This window comes from Berghia stephanieae, chromosome 1 (assembly GCF_034508935.2).
Source record: "Berghia stephanieae isolate SIO BIC M18660-M18661 chromosome 1, UCSD_Bste_1.3, whole genome shotgun sequence".
Classification (NCBI taxonomy): domain Eukaryota; kingdom Metazoa; phylum Mollusca; class Gastropoda; order Nudibranchia; family Aeolidiidae; genus Berghia; species Berghia stephanieae.
The window spans coordinates 30,814,600-30,837,099 of NC_088360.1; the positions used below are offsets into that span (position 1 = coordinate 30,814,600).

Sequence of the window (22,500 nt, forward strand, 5' to 3'; positions counted from 1 at the left end):
AGCCATTCAAACGCCTGGAATTCCTAGACGGTGGCATTCTATATATATCAGAAAGTTAACGATAACGTTCCCAGAACTTAAACGATCGAACAACGACGATGAAGAAAACCAGGACCTATTGTTAGACGCACCGGGCATCGTGTGTCGACGTCTTACGACAGGTTTTGGTTTTCTTCTCCGTCGTTAGTCGATCGTTTTAGGATCTGGCAACGTAATCGTTAACTTCCTATTGTCTCCAATTCAATCAACCGTTAAGATTGGAATCTGTGGGCGGTACGTACAATATTAAGCATATAAATATATATATATATATATATATATATATATATATATATATATATATATATATTATATATATATATATAATGGACACCCACCCTCCCCTCGCCCATCTCCCCCTCCCCCCCCCCCCCCCCCACCCCCACCTCCCCCGGCAATTCTCCATATTTTTCCTTCTTTTCTGCTTCATCATTTATGAACAATTCCCGCGTTCATTCATCCTTGTCGTATTTATCATGGTTGAAAGAAAGTGAAATTAGAAATAATGCGTAAAAAGATAGATATTATCGAACTTATATAGAAAACAGAATACGTACGAACGCTTGTGAAATTTCTAGACTTTCACGATGCAATGCCACTGAATAGTGTGCTACAAGTTTGTCGTGATATTTCGTGACTGTCACATTGCAAGGCCACTGAATAGTTTGTCGTGATATTTCGTGACTGTCACAATGCAAGGCCACTGAATAGTGTGCTACAAGTTTGTCGTGATATTTCGTGACTGTCACAATGCAAGGCCACGGAATAGTGTGATACAAGTTTGTCGTGATATTTCGTGACTGTCACAATGCAAGGCCACTGAATAGTGTGATACAAGTTTGTCGTGATATTTCGTGACTGTCACAATGCAAGGCCACTGAATAGTGTGATACAAGTTTGCCGTGATATTTCGTGACTGTCACAATGCAAGGCCACTGAATAGTGTGCAACAAGTTTGTCGTGATATTTCGTGACTGTCACAATGCAAGGCCACTGAATAGTGTGATACAAGTTTGTCGTGATATTTCGTGACTGTCACAATGCAAGGCCACTGAATAGTGTGCTACAAGTTTGCCGTGGTATTTCGTGACTGTCACAATGTAAGGCCACTGAATAGTGTGCTACAAATTTGTCGTGATATTTCGTGACTGTCACAATGCAAGGTCACTGAAGTTTGTCGTGATATTTCGTGACTGTCACAATGCAAGGCCACTGAATAGTGTGCTACAAGTTTGATGTGATATTTCGTGACTGTCACAATGCAAGGCCACTGAATAGTTTGTCGTGATATTTCGTGACTGTCACAATGCAAGGCCACTGAATAGTGTGCTCTACACGTTTGTCGTGATATTTCGTGACTGTCACAATGCAAGGCCACAGATATAGATGATGTGTAACAAGTCAAACTACCAAAGTATTCATTGACTTGTTTTATGAACCAATAAATAATATCATATATTTCTTTTTCAAGAGCAACACTACATATTATTTATGTGTAACCAGAAATGCCTACTATACGAAACCTTCGTATAATTACGAAATTTTGGCTGAAATTCACAACTTGATGACCATCTCGAAAACTTATTGAAAATGAAAGTTGATGCCAGACTACATTATTATCAGGATTTTGATGTGTTATTTAATCCTTCGTGAGTAAATTGTTGATTTTTAAACTAACTATAGTGATTACGGTTTTTATCTCCTAAATATTACGAATTATTTAATTTTGAAGTAGACAGATCTGGTGTAACACAGCACCCAAATCCACACATTGCATGCAGTAGGTTGGGGTTTGTATTTTGTTCTCAATCACTCCGCGTACACATTTTGTGTAACACGTGATATTCCTCGTCCTTGCTCGGACCTATAATTCCAGACGTGGAATCCATGAAACCTTGGAATGCGTGAAATTTGTAGTAAGAAAATACAGACATTAATTGCATTGTCAGATGTTGGGACATTTGAACCACTAGCACCGCTTGTCGTTAAAACGTTAACAAAGATCTGCGTTGTATCTCACATTGTTAGGGGTTGCCAGCGGTCTTGGGTTTTCCCCCGTTACGTTGAATGTTGAATGCTTTTTCCTGATCCATTGATTCATTGATAATCTATTCTCATCTACTCTTACAAAACACTTTTTTGTCATTTTCGCCCGAAAACCGACTTTAAAACTTGAGCTTTTATTAAGCTCAATATCCACTCAACGTGCTCAAAGAGCTTTACAAAGGATCCCTGACCAACAGCAATACTTAACATGTAGAACGAGACCTGACGCCTGTTAGGCGATATTCCTTTTTTTTTTTTCTATCGGAGACAACACTATTAACGGTCAGGTTCTCATTTTACATCTGACTACGGTCAGAGAATGTGAGAAAAGAGCCTTTTCCAGGGACTCACTATGCGCCGAGCAAGGACCGAACCCAAAACCTTCCGATCCGAAAGCGAGTATGATACCACTAGACCACAGAGCCACACAGATATCGACTGATGAAAAAGTTTTTTGGATTTTTATTTTTAAGTCTTAACCCTGAGACCCCAAAGACGTCTACGATTTGTGACATGTTGCAAAGGTGAAGGTCATTGTCATGGATCGATATCCGAAGTTTAAAAAAAAAATGTTCATACCAAAATGTAAAATGTTTTGTCAACTTCCGCCAGTCACCTCCAAAAAGAGGCCATTTATGTGCATTGTCTGGATGGATGAATTTGTAAGGCCCGTTGATGTTTTATTGTGAAACGAAATTATTAACAATAAATCAAATACCATCCCGTGTTCAATCACCCGTGACTTGCCAGTGTATTAAAAGTAAACATTCAATTAGATTCATGCGGGTGGAGCGACGTTGCATGTATATGCAGGTCTGACATCCGAACGCATTTTGGGCCTAGTTAAACAGGTTTTACCGATTTCCAAGTGGAACCACTTCTGGTTGTTGTGGTTGTTGTGTGGGTGGTCGTGTGGTATGACACTGGCTTTCGGATCGGAACGTCCTGAGTTCAAGCCTCGCTCGGCGCATAGTTGAGTCCTTGGAAAAGGCTCTTTCTCTTACCGTATACAGGTGTAAAATGAGTACCGGGCCGTTAACAGCGTTGTCTCTGTCGGAAAAAGTAATATCGCCTAACAGGCGCCATGTCACGTTCAACATGTTACATGCTGCTGTTGGTCAGGGACCCCTTGTTAAGCGCTTTGATCACGTTTAGTGGATATTGCGCTATATAAAAGCTCAAGTTTTATTTTTTGTGGGCTTTATTAAGGGGAAATGAGGTCACCTTATTTTGAGTCCTATTCAGAAACAGGCAACTCCAGTTTCAAAAGTATTATTTTCGTACAAATTCGAATTTGGAACTACTGATGCCACTTTTTAAAGAGATATTTTTACAAGGGATTCTAGAAATATCAGACAACGTATTCACCATTGGGCAAAGCCTCTCAAACCTGGGACTTTGTGAAGTTATTTTGAGAGTTTTAAACAAGATAGAGCTGTAACTATCAAGACGAGGGCCGTTTATTCGATCGCGATTCAGAGTACCGCCGTTCAAATGAGGCATAATGATTTATTTATTGACTGATTGATTGATTTATTTATTTTTTATTTTTGTAATGCTTTTTTTTTTCTTGTATTTTTCTTTCTGCGTTTTTCTGGCACTGTTTCATACACATTATTTTATATCTTTATCTGTTGGGTTTTTTTTTTTTAGTTCGTTTATTTGTTAGTTTGCTTATTTTTTTTTTTTTTTTTTTTTTTTTTTTTTTTTTTTTTTTTTTTTTTTTTTTGTATTTTTGATTTTTTGTTGTTTTTCTTTTTTTTTTTTTTTTTTTTTTTTGGGGGGGGGGGGGGAGGGGTTGGGTTTTTTTTGTTGTTTTTTTTTTTTTTTTGGGGGGGGGGGGGGATTAGGGGGGGGGGGTCACCTTGGAGAGAGGAGGGTTTTTCTTGTGTCCAACAATATAATATTACGATATAAATGTACTCTGGGATTAACACACAACAGATTGTGACAGGATGGATGGAGTGTGCGAATGATAATATTATGATTTATTGATAACAGAATGGGTTTGTTTGTGTGTGTGTGTGTGTGTGTGTGTTTGTATGTGTGTGTGTGTTTGTGTGTGTTTGTTTTTGTGTGTGGGGTGTGTGTGTGTGTTTGTGGGTTTGTTTTTGTGTGTGATTGTGTGGGAGTACGTGTGTTTTTGTTACTGTGTATGTGTACGCGTGGGAAGGAGGGGGTGTGTGTTTGTTTCTGTGAGTGTGTTTGTGTTGAGGAGAGTGTGTTTTTGTTTCTGAGCATGTGTTTGTGATTGTGTTTCTCTCTCTCTCTCTCTCTCTCTCTCTCTCTCTCTCTCTCTCTCTCTCTCTCTCTCTCTCTTTCTTTCTTTCTCTCTGTCTCTCTCTCTCTCTCTCTCTCTCTTTTTTTTTCTTTCTTTCTCTCTGTCTCTCTCTCTCTCTCTCTCTCTCTCTCTCTCTCTCTCTCTCTCTCTCTCTCTCTCTCTCTCTCTCTCTCTCTCTCTCTCATTCAAACGTTTCAAATCCACAAACAAAATGTCCCCTGAATACAAAGTTACCCCACCTGACGTGATGATTGTACTGTGTGTTTAGAAGTAACTCATTAAAGGCACGAGAATTCAACTCATGTGAGTTCTACAGGCATAAAATCCATTTGGTTAAAAGATACCATATTATATTGTACGGTTTATGTGGTCTAGTGGTATGACAAACTTCCTTTCGGACTGGAAGGTTCACGGTTCGAATCCTGCTCTGAGCGCCACATCTTTGAGTCCTGGAAATAGGCTCTTTACTCACATTCTCTCACCTTATTCGTGTGTAAAATGAGTACCTTTAACGGCGTTTCTCTGTCGGTAAAAGGGTAAAATCACCTAACAGGCGTCATGTCTTGTTGTAAATGTTAAGTGTTGCTTTTGGCTCGGGACCCCTTGTAAAGCGTTTTGAGCACGTTTAGTGGACATCGCCTGATTTAAATGCTCCAGTAATCATCATCATTATCATATAACACTAACACATGAGGAAAGGGAGATGATTGATAACACACAACACACAACACATAACACATAACACACAACATACAACACACAACACATAACACACAACACACAACACACAACCCACAACACATTATCATTCTAAAAAGATCATGAAGCCAACATGTAGACGTTTGGAGTTTAATTTAATGAGATTTTATATAGATAGAACAATATCAACTAAACTGTGTTTGTGTGTGTGTGTGTGTGTTTAGTGTGTTTGATTATTATTGTATATGTATATTAATTATTTATATTTTATTTTATGTTGTTTATTATAATATCTTATATATTTTAATTTTTTTTATTTTTAATATTATAATTTATTATATTATCAAATTTATCTCACTTAACCCATTATTTAAATTGAGCGTCTCGCCGGGGATTACATGAATCATAAATTAATTATCATTGCATTCTATAATGTAACGGGATCTTTTACATTTATTATCAATAAATTGGGCGTTAATTCTTTCTGGGGTCTCATATAAAAAATCAATATTTCACCCACTATTCTAATCAACTGTATTTAATTCCTCGCATTATTTGAAGCAACACAAGCCTCTTTATTCATTTACTGCACTTTGAACTATTGCATGCATAATTATAGATAGTGTGCGCTTGGAAAAGAAGCTCACAGCATTGCCATCCGGAAGTATAACGGACCAACACACAAAACTATGTGTATCCTCGATCGGTTATAGTCTGGTTAATACAGTTAAGTGAGAATTACTCATAAATATGGATGGCAAAAAAAAAAACAAAAAAACTTACAAAGGCTAACGCAGAGTGACGTCAACTTCGTTCCATCTTTACAACCAGGGTGAAATTTGTCTTGAATCAGAGTTAAACAATCGGACACAGTCCTCTGTGATGGTACGATTGATCAGGCGTGTAGAACTAGTGAGTATTTTACTAAAACGCACACCAACGATGGTAATACCGTGTAATGTGATAAGTTTATCACGAACTGCCATTGTTTCCATTCGGACGACTGTCCGAGGGGCGTGGTTATGTTCCATTCAAATGAGTGTGAAGACTTTATCCATTGGGACCAATCCATCGGGCGGTCTATAATCCATAATAACGAGCCGAGTGACGTCATCGTAATTCCATATATACCACTAAATTATCAAATTGATTTTTGACCAATCAAAACACTCGATTTCTGACATACCCTGTTCGATTGGTTGTTTACAACAACAAAAATAGAAGGAACGAAATTGACGTCACTCAGCTCTTTGTTATTGTTTTTAAACAGCCATGTTGGTGACGGGTTCTAACCAAATTATATTAATTAGTCTATAGATAGAATGACGTTTACGTCACTCAGGTCTTTGTTATTGTTTTTTGCCATCCGCGTTTATGAGTAATTCTCACTAAACTCCATTAACCAGACTATAAAAGTTCAAGGTTACACATAGTTTTGTGTGATCGTCCGTTATAGTTCCGGGTGGAAATGTTGTGAGCTTCTTAGCCAAGCGCACACTATCTATAAACGTTCAAAGTTAAATGTAGTTTTGTGTGTCGGCAGGTCATATCCGGCTTCTGAGTTAAGCAATCACTCTCGTTGATTACTGAATAAATAGTGTTCGGACTGTCCGAGTAAGATCAAGGGGTGTGGCTATGTTCCCTTCCACTACTGGTTCATGATTTCCCATGAGAATAATTGGGTAATCGGGAAGATGGAGTGAGTTGCGTGTGGACTGGACAGCCAAGGGGAGGCAAATCATTATTGTGATTATTACAGGCTATCAATAATGAATGAGCCTGGGACTTGATGGAGTGTGTGGCCCCCAGATTGGACCCGTTACTCACACATGGAGTGTGTGTGTGTGTGTGTGTGTCTGTGTGTGTGTGTGTGGATGTGTGGGTGTGTCGTGTTATTACATATTATGACGTGTGCTATCACGACATCAAATGTTCATTGAGTTGTGTTGTGATTGATTTGGTTGTAAGACTCTCTCTCTCTCTCTCTCTCTCTCTCTCTCTCTCTCTCTCTCTCTCTCTCTCTCTCTCTCTCTCTCTCTCTCTCTCTCTCTCTCCTCTCCAATAAATCTCTAGCCCTCCCCTCTTTCTCTACCAAACCCTAGATCACTGCATTGCTGACAGTATCACGAATGAAAAGTTCATTCTTTCCATCCATGGAATTCGTGATTGTTTACAATGGATGGATTGAGTCACATGTCACACAATGTAGACGGTAACGACCAACCAATCAAATCACGCCATTTATGATGTCGTCATTCCACCATTCCATCCAGTCCAAATGTCCCATTGTACAAAGCACCCTATCGATATGATAGACACACATTCCCTACGTCGTGTCAGACAAACATTTGCTGTCAGATACAGCCGTCGGATTTCTAGTTTTGTTGTTTTTGAATCGCCATTCCGGCTTTCATGTCTTCCTATAGAATTGTGTCATTGAGGAAATAAATAATATATACATATGTACTCTCATTTGATTTCTGGGGGGTTTTGTCGTTGTTTGTTATTGTGGTTGTTGTTGGTGTTGTTGTTATTGTTGTTGTTGTTTATTGTTCGTTGTTGTGGTTGTTGTTGTTGTTTTTGTTGTTTGCTATTGCTGTTGTTGTTGTTTATTGTTCGTTGTAGTTGTTGTTGTTGTTGTGGTTGTTGTTGTTGTTGTTGTTGTTGTTGTTTGCTCTTGTTTTTGTTGTTGTTTGTTGTTGTTGTTGTTGTTGTTGTTGTTGTTGTTTATTGTTCGTTGTTTTTGTTGTTGTTGTTGTTGTTGTTTGCTATTGTTTTTGTTGTTGTTGTTTGTTGTTGTTCGTTGTTGTTTGCTATTGTTTTTGTTGTTGTTGTTGTTTATTGTTCGTTGTAGTTGTTGTTTATTTGGTTGTTTGTTGTTTTTGTTACTGTAGTTTTTGTTGTTGATTGTTGTTTGCTATTGTTGTTTGTTGTTTGTTATTATTGTACAAATAAAGTATTCCACTGCTTGACGTCGTTCCCTAACAACCCAGGGTCGTGGGGTCCGTGCAAGTTTTGTTGCGTGAAATTGCCGATACCGTCTTGGCAACCAAATCACAACTGACCATAGATTAATAGTAGTCTGTGGATTACTGCCAAGGTTTCATCAACATCTGCTTTCGTATCAAGATAAATAATATAGAAGGATCGAAATTGACGTCACTCAGCTCTTTGTATATCAGTCAGACCATAACCGTTTTAAGTTACACATAGTTTTGTGTGTTGGGACGTTATATCCGGATGGCGGGTGTTGTGAGTATTTTTGGCTAAACGCATAGCATCGATATAATATTATATCATTTTATAGAGGAATTTCATTACGCAATGTCTATTTATATCTAGAATAATTCCTGTAATCAAGACAGGTGATAATGATTGTGTAATAACACCCAGGAGCTCTCCTCACATTTCATTCTCGTCTCCCAGTTCTAACATAATAACGGTCATCAGGATACAGGCTTGGCCAGCAGTTAATCCCATCCGTTGGCTGGCAATGGGGGCCAGTCTAGGACTATAGATGTCGCTGGGGCCAGTGAATCCGTTATTGTTGATATAGGCCAGGTTAGCGTGGCATTTAATAAGCCCTCTATACTCTGTATTCATATCACGATAGAAGAATATTATAGCGGCCATTTTGTTGACAGCGGCAGTTTGTGTCTTGACTGGGCTATCAACACGGTAAAACTTTATCTCAACGGAACCCATTGTGACAAAACGGGAAATCGCTTTGAGCACGTTTAGTGGAAATTGTTCTATATAAAAGCTAAAGTTTGATTTGTTTTGTTTTGTTGATGTTGTTTTGCGTTTTGCATTTGTTTGTTTGTTTTTTATTTGTTTTGTTTTATTTGTCTGTTTATTTCGTGGGAGGGAGGGTTGTTGGGTTTTTGTTTTTTTTTTTGTTTCTTTTTTATTGGGGGGGGGGGGGGGTCTTTTGTGTGTGTGTGTGTGTGTGTGTGTGTGTGTGTGTGTGTGTGTTCTTTAATGTTTGTTTGGTTTCTTTCTTCTTTTTTTCCTTTTTATTTTTTTTTTGTTTCTTTATTTTTTTTTGTTTTTTTTTTTTGTTTTTTTGGTGCTTTAAAATAAATTATGTTTTGTTTTTGATGAGTTTTTGTGATTGTTTGTTATATTTTTTGTTTGGTTTTGTTTTGTTATGGGGTTTTTTTTTGGTTGGTTTTGTTTTGTTTTTGTTTTGTTTTTGTTTTTTGTTTTTTGTTTTGTTTTGTTTTTTTGTTGTTAATGGGCTTGTTGTTGTTTTGTTTTGTTATTGTTTTTTGTTTACTTTTTCTCGTGAACAGTTTTGAACTTTCCGACCAACCACGTCACGATGCAGGGTTCAATTAAAGGCTGCACGTTCTCCAGGCTGTTCTCACGTCACAAATTAACATTACGTCACCAAAAGTGAAAAGGACATTTTAGAAAAAAATAGGAATCACAGTAAAGAGATAATGAATTTAAATCGAAATGTCAACCCCCCCCCCCCCCCCCCCCCCTCCATTGTCCAATCTCCACCATCTATTTGTCCAACCCCCAACATCCCATCCATGACTGTCCATTTCCACGGGCATTTTCGGCCATTCCGATCCCCGTGGGTACTATCCATACCTACACCTGACCCAGCGGATGGCAGGTGATACAGGTATGTTGTTACCTGTACAAGCCACGGTGTCCGTGGACGTAACTGGAATCACTGACAAGATGCATGGTGACAGTTGACAGGTGACAATGCACATCACCAGTCAGTCGTCACAACTGATTGGTTTGGTTGGGTTTTCTCCATGCCGATAATTGATCTTGAAATTAGCTTTAAAAATGTATTTCGTTTTCATTTTTTGCCGACATATTATACTTACTGGGGTTATTCGTTCAAAATTATGTTTTCTTCTTTTTTATTGTTTTATTAAACTTGTGTTTGTTTGTTTGTTTGTTTGTTTTTTAATGGGTAAATAATTCAACTACAATTTCAAGAAGTAGAAGTTATTTTATCGCAAAACCTTTTCAATTGATATCTTCAGGTAAATATTGAAAAGCAACGGTCCAAGAACTGTGCCCTGAGTCACTCCTGATCGTATTCGTATTTCATTTGATTAAGGTCCATATTTACGATTACAATTTGGTTCCCATTTGAATATGGCCTCATTCAATTTAGTGCTTGTCCTGAAATGCGGTTTATTTAAGTTTTATCAAGAATCTTTAATGATCTAATTTGTCAGAAGCTTCAAAGAAATTTAGAGGAATTGCGCCAAACTGGCCTTCAGTCAAACAAAAAAAAGTTGAAACAAAATGTTGATTATCAACTCTATTCGTAAAATTGCTGGAAATGTGTGGAGTAGATAATTTCACACAGAGTATGTAAATTATGGGTTCATGCTATAGATTTACACCACAAGATTTAATCTATAATTCATGTTTACCTTTTCCTTCGCCTCCGACCATCGTCGCGGACAACGGGCGATCCAAAGCGTCAATAATCCAAACAGTAGAATAAATCCAATCAAGTCATGAGTGGAATTCTATCACATCCAAAACTGTCACAGGAAATAAACACACCAGGGCTAGATATTTCACAACAATTGAAATCATAACATAATTTATATTTTATATTTTCACAGACACAGACACGCACTCTATTATTGACGCACTCTTACAACAACAACAACAACAACAACAACAACAACAACAACAACAACAACAACAACAACAAAAACAACAAAATATTTAAAATAAAAAAAAAATTAAAAACGACAGACATTTAAAATTTTGGCCAGAATTCTCGTCCCTCAAATACCCATCGATTAAAATGACCTTCATCTTGTTCAACACCGCTCATACTTGGGACTTCACGAAATCTTCCTTTAAATGAAGTCCACGGTTTGGGAGTTTTTGCCCAAGATGAGGGTCATTTTAATCGATGGGTATTTGAAGGACGAGTTTTCTGTCCAAAATTTTATAGACGTGTTTTTTGTTTTGTTTTGTTTTTTTATGTTTTTTTTTTTTTTTTTTTTTTTTTGTTGTTGTTGTTGTTTGGTTTTGTTTTTTGTTTTCAGAGTAATTCAGACGAGGGATTAGAGAAGATAATCCATCCCAGCACGAGGCATATGAATACACAACACACAACACAATATAACAATTGCCACTTATTAATTACACACCAACACAAAACCAATTATTGGTAGCTGAAAGACATCAGGGGGGAAATAAATTAGTCTATTTTTATCTCTAATTTCTACTTTTTAAAACCCAAATGGACTCAACAGTACGAAACAGTTTTAGGTGGGAGTTTTAAAAAGTGAAAAGGTGAAACGGACGAGAACTGTGGATATTTAATGTTTGGATCTTTGACACTATTACAATAAAATATATATATAATATATTGATGACCAATAGGGTCTAGTGGTATGACACTCGCTTTCGGATTGGAAGGCCCTGGGTTCGAGCCTCGCTCGACGCATAGTTAAGTCTTTGGAAAAGGCTCTTTACTCACATTCTCTCACCGTACTCGTGTGTAAAATGAGTACCTGGCCGTTAACAGCGTTATCTCTATCGGAAAAAAAAAATGTAATAACGCCTAACAGGCGTCATGTCTTGTTCTACATGTTACGTGTTGCTGTTGGTCAGGGACCCTTTGTAAAGCGCTTTGAGCACGTTTAGTGGATACTGCGGTATATAAAAGCTCAAGTTTGTTTGCTTTGGTGTTTTTTTTTTTTTTTTGTTGTTGTTTTTTTTTGGTTTTTTGTTTTGTTTTTATTTTAAAGACCTATGAAATAAATCGGCCTCAACATCAACAAGACATACAAATGTGAACCGACCAGGACACACAATGCAGACATCAGGAGATGAGTCAGACATTCACCTTTCACGACGATAAATCAACTGGAATAAACGTGTACTTATTTACAGGTGTGATAACCAAAAGTGTAATCGTCTCATTGTTGCCATGGAAACACTCTCAACAAGCCCATAATTGGATTCAGTAGTCTGATGTCACGCCGCCCGGCAACGGCGGCCATCTTGGTTCTAAACAAAGAAAATCATTACTTTTTATTCTTCATGCTGGCTAGAACTTTTCATATCAGAATGTGTAAAAGTCAAAACATGATCAAATTTATGGGGATTTTTTTCCTCTGGAAACGCTTTTATGCTCGCCGGAGAAATATTTCATATGGCGTCCGCCATTGTTCCGATAGTGTAGAGCCAGTTTTACTAAGTTACCATGCGTCATTAGGAAGGAAGTGACGTTACGACTGTTGAAGAGTTCGGGTACCAGACGTCCCAACACCAACACGTGCAGTTCAACTGGAATTCAAAGTCCTTGATTTGGTCACGTGACAACGGACGCGGTGAGCGGTTTGTCAAGGTTATCGATCAGAATTTCCAAGGCCAGACATTCATTGTTCTACTCTCTGTGCTGACAGTAATTACGGCCATTACTTCAAGGGCCATTGAATCCACTGATTGCTGCTACGGGTTCATTCTTGTCCGATACTTTTTAACTGTTTGTTTTTCCTACTCTGCATTATATATATATATTTTTTTTTTTTTGATGTTGCTGTTGTTGTTTTTGTTTTGTTTTTTGTTTGTTTTTTTTTTAAAGGGTTTTAGGGCGCTTGCAACACATTTAGGTCATATCAGCGCCAGTAAAAAGGAAGAAAATGGGATAGTAAAAAGTTCTAGAATTACAATTAAAGCCCAAAAAAAATGTAAGACAAAGGGGAAACGGACGTAGATTCCAAGAGCACACTATCAAAGTACTTAGTTTGAGATCACCTAAAAGTCTCATCCAGACACAAGCACAGGTCCCCACAAAAAGGAACACACTCAAAATGTTTACAAATCATATATAATAATATGTAAACAAAACAAAATACAGTGCCTAGCAGAGAGATGGTTTACAAGGCAAAAAAATATCACCTCCCAAAACTCTGACTATACATTTGACTGTTTCCCTCTCAGCTAGGGCATCAGGCCAGGGCCATTCTCCTCTCAGCTAGGGCATCAGGCCAGGGCCATTCTAAATATCAAATTCTTTTGGAATTCATTTAATACTAAAATGTCTTGCCAAGAAGTTGGGGAGAGAAGGCTCTAGTTAGACTAAGCTTTGACGCGACTTTTCTGGGGGTTGTGGATAGCTCATACGTTAGAGTCACGATCTCCCCGGCCAGGCGGAGTTGTCGTACCAGTAAGGTCGCGGGTTCGAGCCTCCATCGCCGCCGCGAAGTTTTTTTTTCTCTGTGGTCTTCTGCACTTTCCTACTCACTTCATTTCTTTGAGAGTATCGGACCCAATTGATGCTATGAGTTTGTGTACAATACTCACAACATCCACCAGCCGGATATAACGCACCAATACATAAAATTATGTGTAATCTCGAACGTTTATAGTCTGATTGATATAATTTAGTGAGAACTAATCACCAAAATGACTGTCTAAAACCAATAACAAAGACTTAGTAAAGTCTATTTCGTTCCTTCTATAAGAGGGGAAAATTATTTGTTTAATGTATTAAAAAAAAACAACCTTTCCTTCATGTTTAAAATCATGAAGATTTGCCTCATTCGAAAAAAAATTTTAATAATTCTTATCGTGATTTTAGACGTGTTAAGAAATGCGCAAATGGTACAAACTTTGGTATAGGCCGACGTATACTTTTATGCAGGTCAGATAACCCAAATGGTTGTAATGAAATACCCTCAAACCAACACCAAATATTGTCAATTTCAACAATAAAAACAAGCCCATAATTTCGCTCGGCCATCAGACCTGCAACACTGCACACCTTGGTATAGAGACATAAATGGAATTATAATTTGTGACCACGAGGATATCCTCGAATCTGGATGGACAGATCGACGACCAGGATCGGTTGAACACCTGTCTGAACACGGTAAGATTTCAGGTCGAACCTCGTGCCGCCTGGCATTTCAATGGGAGATTCTCTTAGAAAATATGAGTTCAATTTAATGTGCTTTTGTTTGTTGGTTTTGTTTTGTGTTTTTGTTTTTGTTTTGTTTTTTTTTTGTTTTTTGTGTTGTTTTTTAAATTTTATTTTGTTGTTGTTGTTGTTGTTGTTTTTTTTTTGTTTTTTTTTTTGTTTTTTTTTTTGTTGTTTTTTTGTTGTTGTTTTTTTTTTTTTTTTGGGGGGGGGGGGGTCTTTTAAAAAATTAATTCTGATAATTTAGACTTTAAACTGGTTTTCTCATCTTGTCCATTCTGACGTCATACCAGACACACATTGTGGGTCACATTTTAAAGTCTGTCAGCGATCAGACACAGAAGGTCATCTAATCCACAGAAGGCACGGACGAGGTCAGACGCAGGTTTGGTTGCCAGATATTGTAAACGTCTCTCTTCTTGCCGATTTGGGGTTTTGTGAGAGAACGGAGGGTTTTTATGTGTGTGTGGTTTTTTTTTTTTTGTTGTTGGTTTGTTTGTTTTGTTTTTTTTGCGGCCCCGGGGGGATGGGAGAGGGGGGGGGGGGGTTCTTAACTCCCCGAACCTAAAGTTTATAGGTCTATATTGAAAGGGTATTGCATTTATCATCATCATTATTATTAGTAGGTATTATTATTATTATTATTATTATTATTATTATTATTATTATTATTATTATTATTATTATTATTATTATTATTATTATCATTATATTATTATTATTATTATTATTATTATTATTATTATTATTATTATTATTATTATTATTACTATTATTATTATTATACAATCATTATTATTATCATTAATGAATTAATTCAATAATTACGTATGTATTTTTATTATCTGAGAGAAACGAAGTTGTAACTAATAGCTGACCAAAAGTAGGTGTAGAAGGAATGACAGTGACGTCACTCAGTTCTTTGTTATTGTTTTTAGCCAATTACTTTTACGAGTAGTTCTCACTAAATTATTGTATCAATCAAACTATAAAAGTATAGATAGTATGCAGATGACGTCACTCAGGCCTTTGTTATTGTTTTTGCTATCCGCGTTTGTGAGTTGTTCTCACTAAACTGTATTAACCATACTATAAAAGTTCATGGTTACACAGAGTTTGTGTGTTGGTCCGTTATACTTCCGAATGGCAATGTTATGAGCTTCTTGGCCAAGCGCATACTATCTATAGGGTTACACATAGTTGTGTGTGTTGGTACGTTATATTATATCCGGCTGGCGGATGTTGTGACTATTTTAATAAAGCGCATAGGATCAATAAAATCCATTTAATACAGGAAACGTTGTGTAAATTGCTTCGTGGATTTCCTGCAAGATCGAATTCCACACTTTTTATGAGCAAAAAAATGTTATAGATTAGAATCGTGCTTATATCAAATATACGTGTAACAACAATTTGTCATAATATTAGGCTTGCGTTTTACAAGAATAAAAACGCGGGCGATTCATGAGTAAATATTATACAAAATAGATCCATGAAATTATCGGGCACTTACAATTAATCACAATTATTTATTAATTAATAATTCCAAGAATTCAAAACATTCTCACAGTGTGTGTCTATCCATCCCTCACGAACAAAACTCACTGTTATTAAATGCGACGTTCACTTATTTGCAGGTCTGATTACTCAATTTATTATGGGCTCAATGTTGGAACTGTAATGGAAATTTCAAAATAATACGCAAAATATGCCCATTACAGCAATGTTAATCTAGGCCCATAATTGCGTTCGGATGTGAGACCTGCGTATATGTAAACGCTCATTAATTTCCTTACGATAAAGAAAAAAAGTGTTTTTATTTATTTCATTTTTTTTTTTTTTTTTGGTATAGTGAAGTGAGTGAATTAGTGAACAAAGAATTACACAGAGATATTCCAGTGACGGTTTTCGTAATTCCAATGTGACAGTTATCAATGATATTTTCCTACTGAACAGGGTTGCCAGATTATTTTTCAACAAAATGCCAGGGGAAGACTCAAAAAATGCCAAAACACTCAAAAAAATGCCAAAGTCTGTTGACTCCCACCCCCACTAAGAAAACTACTCACTTTTGATAGACAATTTACTATCATATCCTGGTGGCTTGCGTGTTTTCTTTTCTTTCTTTTTTTTTTTTTTTTTTTTTTTTTTTTATTGAATTATACTAAATTTCCTGTTGGGGTAATTTTTTACCTACTGACTACTAAGTGGAGTGCTAAACCACTACACCACGGTTGGATTTTAAGAATGAAAAAGAAATACATTAACATGAAAGGTAAATACGTAAACAGTTAAATAATTATTGACAATTAAGAAAACTTACTGTTTCGTGTTTCTTATTATGTTTTTTATTGAATCTGGTTCAAGTGCAGAGTCCAAAGTTTAGAAATAATTAAGAAAAGGTGTCATTTGAAGTATAATATACAAGAAAAGAAAATGCCAAATGAAAATGCCAAATGCCAAATGATTTTTCTAATGCCAAACGGTTTTCAAAAATGCCAGATTTTTGGAATCTGGCATTTAAAATGCCAAACTGGCAACCCTGCTACTGAAGTATCCAAGACCGCCGCATGTGTGTATCCGTGTATCCCCCTCTCGCAGCAGACGACTGCTGTTGTGTGTTGTGTGTCGCTGGGAAGTCACAGTCACACACGACGACATCCATTGTGCCGTCAAGTGGGTGCGCGTAGGTGTGTGATTGTGTGTATCTACCTGCCGGTGTGTGTGTGTGTGTGTGTGTGTGTGTGTGTATGTGTGTGTGTGTTTGACGATGGCCAATAGACACACGATATATGTGTGTGTTGAAGGTTAAAAAGTGTGAGAGGGGATTTCAACCCCACCCTCGCTCTTTCTTCCTCTTCTTCTTCTTCTTCTTTTGATTCGGTGTGCAATTTGTGTTTATGTTTGTGCGTGAATCTTGTGTCAACTGTTTGCGACATTTTGCAAGGCAAGGAATGCGAGTGTGAAAGTGAAAGACGCTGGTGGTTCCGATCTGAACTCTAAAACTATCCGCTACAGAAATTGAATGAAAATGAAATTGTCTCGTAACTTGATTGACAAATTTCAAATTGTGAAGAAAGATTTCACACGTTATAACAAAAATAGTTTGCAGAAACACTCTCAAATCCGTGTGTGATAGAGGCGTTTGACAAGATCGGGGGTTCATTTTTATATTTTTATTTTTTAAAAAGGAAATGACGCATTCGTGAACGGTTACTGTCGGTCTTTGCGCGCATGAGTGGACAAGGATGTCACCCGCCCCCGCTCTTTCATATCATAAATAAATATAATATAGAGACATCTTTCAGATTGGGTGAAAGGAATGGCAAGTCTTCTAACTCTGAAAAAAACACATATTTAAAATTTTGGCCAGAAAACCCGTCCTTCAAATATCGATCGATTTAAATGACTCATCTGGACAAAAAAGAAAAATTTCAAACTTGCTCCGTCCCGGGTTTTGAGAGGTTTTTGGGGTTTTTTTCAAGATGAGAGTCAATTTAATCGATTGATATTTGAAGAACGAGTTTCCGGGACAAAATTTTAAATATGTGTTTATTCAGAGAATGGGAGAAGTGGAGGAACGAGACCTCTACAGTGGCGTACTCTGGGGAAAAAAACAAACCATATTTTAAAATTTGGCCAGAAAACTCGTCTTTCAAATATCGATCGATCTAAATGACCCTCAGCTTGGCAAAAACTCTCAAACCTGGGACTTCGCGAAGTCTTCCATCAAGTCCCAGTTTTGAGGGGTTTTGCCAAGATGAGGGTCATTTAAATCGATCGATATTTGAAGAACGTGTTTTCTGGCCAAATTTTATAATATGGTTTTTTTTTCCCAGAGTACGTCAGCACAGTGTTGAAGATTTCCCATTCCCACGGGTGACGTGTGAATCACGATGACTCTCAATGACACAATGGTGAATGTTGACACGTTCAGAGATCATTGACGAGAATGCTGCTGGTGAGAATCTGTGTCGGCGGTGCTTGTCTGGTGCGCACTAAAAGAGACCGGAAGTTAATGGCACTAGTATGTTACCCATCGTTTCCATCCGGTAGTGTGTGGCATGGACCAAGCTGCGGAAAACTTGAGTTTAAAATTAGTATGATGAAAATTGTGGAAATAAACATATTATAGAAGTGTAAAAAACAACACAAACTGTATCTCCAATATGTTACCCATCGTTTCCACCCGGTATTGTGTGCCATCGACGTGTACATGCAGGTCTGACATCCAAACTGAGTTATGGGCCTAGTTTACTAATGTTGTAACGGACAATGTTTTGAGTCATTTTTTAAAGATTTCCACTACAACAATGAGCCCATAAGGAATTGGGTTATCAGACCTGCATATAATTGCACGTCGTGGGCATGGATCAAGCTGAGGAAAACCGGAGTTTAAAATCGGTACGACGGGAATGTGGAAATAAAAATATTTTCGAAGTTTAAATAAACAAAACAAAAAACAAAAAAAAAAAAACAAAAAAAAAAAAAAACGGTCTCTTATGAATGAAGGCATTCATTTATCGCCTTTGATTTCCACAGTACGACAGTTGACTGGTTACAGTTACACTAGACAAGACTTGTTCTTGCCGCGACGTGCACTTATTTTCAGGTCTGATAACCCAATTCCTTATGGGTTCAAATTGATTCCAAAAGCAATCCACTAATGTGCCTGCTTGGACATGACCTAAAAGTCAGATCACAGCAAAGTTCTCGCTAAGAGGGATATACTCAAATGTTTACAAAGTGATATATATCAAAAACCAATAAAAGAGAGGTGATTTACAAGGAAAAAAATATCATCTCCCAAAACACTAACTATAAATTTGACTGTTTCCCTCTCAACCAAAGACTCTGGCCAGGGCCAGGACAAAACCAAGCAATTTCATTCCAATACAAAGACAGCAAGTTGGAAAACAGATATAGGGTGATAGAAGACACAGAAAGTGACCTCCCTGCCCGCTATGGGAGGTCAGGAACCCCACCCAGCATGCATTGCTTCAGAGCTCATAATGAAAGTGATCAAACCATGTCTTATGATTTCATTTCACCTTGTTTGTTTGTTTGTTTCTTGTTTTTAGGGGTTTTACAGCACACTTTTAGGTCATTTCAGCGCCAGTAAAAAGGAAGATGATGAAGGGAAAGGTTCAAGACTTGCAGTTAAAGCAGTAAATAAATAGTAAGACAAAGGGGAATTGGTTCAAATCAGGACCAGACGATTCCAAGGTCAATCCATCAATGTGCCTATTTTGACAATTCCTAAACATGTTTACAAAATATACATTCAAAACAAACAAACAACATTTTTTAAAGCACATGACAGAGAGATGATTTACAAGGAAAAATATACATTTAAATATTAAAAAAGGAACTATACATTCAACTGTCTCCCTCTCTGCAAAGGATCCCTGCCAGGACCAGGAAAAAACTGAACAATGCCAATCCAGTCATATGTTTGTTTGTTTTTAAGGGTTTTACAGCGCTTGTAACACATTTAGGTCATATCAGCGCCAGTAAAAAGGAAGAACATGGGATATTAAAAGCTATAGAATTACAATTAAAGTACACACAAGAAAGAGTAAGACAAAGGGGAATTGGTTCAAATAGGGAACAGATGTAGGTTCCAAGAGCACACTACCAAAATACTTGGTTTAAGATCACCTAAAAGTCTCACCCAGACACAAGCACAGGTCCCCACTAAGAGGAACACACTCAAATGTTTACAAATCATATATAATATGTAAACAAAACAATGCAGTGCATAACAGAGAGATGATTAACAAGAAAAAAAATATCATCTCCCAAAACTAACTATACATTTGACTGTTTCCCCTTCACCAAGGGTATCCGGCCAGGACCAGGACAAAACCAAGTGATCTCATTCTAAGACAAAGACAGAGAGCAAGTTGGAAAACAGATCCAGGGGGATAGTGGACACACTATGTGACCTTCCTGCGTGGCTCAGCGGTAAGGTCTTTGCTTCTTACCCGAAAGGTACCGAGTTCAATCACCCGCCGCTGCATTGTGTGGCCTTGAGCAAGTCACCTCGCCCTAGCTCAATTTGCGGCGCTGCTCTGCGGCTGACGCCTGGGTTATTCCAGTCTTTCCTTGGAATAGACCCTAAAGACAAATTTCCCCTTGGGGATGAATAAAGGGAACTTTATTTTTCTTATAGGAGGTAAGGAATCCCATCCAGGACGAGAAGTGTGAAAAGATCAAACAGTATGTGATCTCTTCGCCGCCAACCTTGACAGGTCAAAAGACCTGCTCACAGAGTGATTTGATCTAATCTTAAGATGGAGTTAAAACTGAAACCCAGACATCAAAAACGACACAAATCTGATTTTTCTTCAACATAGTTTGTTTGTATTGACACATTTCAAGTATAAATCAACAACAAAATCAACCCAGTCAAACGTCGACACATCCAACTGTCAACCATAGAATAGCAGCTGTTTTCCTACTTGATGGAAGAAAGAACGATAAGTATTGAAATGTAAGCTTCAATTTATTAAACGAAGACAGATACAAAGGATGTTTCAGGTTTCCCCTATATCAACAAAACAAGATGAATGAAGCACTAAGGTCAAGCGTCCATTTCAAAACTTATCGTTATTTTGACCTTCAAGCTTCAAGAAGCATTTTCACCACATTATTGAAGGAAAGGTTTTTGACAACAAATCATTTCACATGAAAACAACATCACTGTATTTTATAAGTATCATATTTCATTGTTATTTATTTCAATGTCACATCAAATATTTACATCCTAATAACATCAGGAAGGTGAACAATTCTGCAAAATATTTAAATATGAAAATTCATTTTAAGTTATCCAAAACAATAAACACTAAGAATGTTTTGTTTTCAACAACAACAAAAAAATCACTAGTGCATTTACAAAATAAAGAACAATATTCACTAAACATGCTCAAAGCGCTTTACAAGGGGTCTTTAGCCAACATGACACCTGTTAGGTGATATTACATTTTTTTCCCATCAGAGACAAGGCTGTTAATGGCAAGGCACTCATTTTACACCTGAGTAGAGTGAGAGAATGCGAGTAAAGAGCCTTTTCCAAGGACTCAACTAAGCGCTGCTAAGAGCAGGACTCAAACCCTTGACCTCCCATCACAAAGGCAACTGTCACACTACAAGACCACAGGCCACACGAAACACCAGGCTCTTTTAGGTGGAAGAAATAAATGGACAATGGAAAAATCAAAAGTAAAAACAATTTTTTAATTTAAAAATCAGAATTTGACGAAAATGGTCTTAATAAACATTTGTAAATTACAATGCTGTGATTGAAAATAATAATGATGATGAGATGATGATGATGATGATGATGATGATGATAAAAATAATAATAAAACTGATGATGATTTAAATAATAGTAATAATAATGATGATGATCATAATAAAAATAATAATGATGATGATGAGAAATAATAATAATAATAATAATAATAATAATAATAATAATAATAATAATAATAATAATAATAATAATAATAATAATAATAATAATAATAATACCAAATAAAGTTAACACTTTACCCAAAAATTCTGGATTAGTGATAGTTTCCTTGTCATTTCTTGGCATAGGCCTACAAGAAAGTTTGCAGACATTTGAATATAAATAAAACCAACCAAGACAATTTCAGACATTGGAAAATGTAACATACATAATTGATTTAACATTGGACACTTTGTCAAATAATTTTTATCTTCTAAAATAAAAGATAAATAGAATTAAGAAAATAGATAGGATAAGAAATGTTATTCCTCTTAGAATGGAAAATATTGAAATAGATTTGGATCCTAATCATTTAACTCCGTACTCTGGAAAAAAACATGTATTTACCAATTTGGCCAGAGGGGAAGGCCCAGGTTTGATGAATATTTGAAGGACGAGTTTTCTGGCCAAATGTTTAAAAACGTGTCTTTCTAGAGCACGACAGTAAACTGGTTATGGAGTGGGAGTGGAATGACCTTTGGTTTGTACCTGGATCTGACCTGGTTGGTACAGGGTTCGACTCCCATCCACCAGTCTATGTGACCCTGAACAAATCAGCTCACATTAACTCATTTCTGATTCTCCAATGTTGCACTGGGTTTGACGATTCCTGGGATATTTCAGTTTGGTAGAATTTAATGAGACTTATTCATCCAACTGAAGTTAAAAGATGTGAAATCCGGTGCCATATTAAATTTTTTTTTACAACTAAGCCTCAATGAGTAAGAAGATGATTACTGGCTTGACATGGTCTCATCTTGATACACATTGTCTGCTATTAAAAAAACACTTTTGGCACTTTCAAAGTTTTCTGTCTGCGTATTTAGTCTCGAGGCCAAATTCTACCCAGCATTCCACTCTAATGGTGTCATCAATACGACAGAGATGGTCACGTCTTTGTAGTTGTTGTCTCCACAAGGAAAACCATTCAGACACAACAAGTAAGCCAATGGAACTCAGGACTCAAACTTCCAACCAATGACCTCA

At 36.9% G+C, this 22,500-nt stretch overlaps 2 protein-coding genes across 5 annotated transcripts in view; both read right to left on the reverse strand.

Moving 5' to 3' along the window:
- The window catches only part of LOC144971578 (uncharacterized), a 206,644-nt gene extending 190,044 nt beyond the window's left edge, over positions 1–16,600 (reverse strand). Inside the window, exons 1-3 of one of the 2 annotated variants that reach the window (XM_078912624.1) lie at positions 16,544–16,600; positions 15,879–15,942; positions 10,477–10,617 (exon numbers count right to left, since the gene is read on the reverse strand). In XM_078912624.1, coding sequence (XP_078768750.1) covers positions 10,477–10,498 — 22 coding nt within the window. In that variant the 5' untranslated portion in view covers positions 10,499–10,617; positions 15,879–15,942; positions 16,544–16,600. Of the gene's footprint in view, positions 1–10,476; positions 10,618–15,878; positions 15,943–16,543 lie in introns of those variants that run through there. The other variant, XM_078912630.1, reaches the window with a different exon arrangement.
- A 3,734-nt stretch (positions 16,601–20,334) lies between these two features.
- LOC144971595 (nuclear pore complex protein Nup155-like) overlaps positions 20,335–22,500 on the reverse strand; it is a 53,050-nt gene continuing 50,884 nt past the window's right edge. For all 3 annotated transcript variants that reach the window (XM_078912672.1, XM_078912664.1, XM_078912678.1), the window contains one exon: positions 20,335–22,500. This exon is cut by the window's right edge and continues 123 nt beyond it. In XM_078912672.1, the coding sequence (XP_078768798.1) occupies positions 22,498–22,500 (3 nt within the window). In that variant the 3' untranslated portion in view covers positions 20,335–22,497.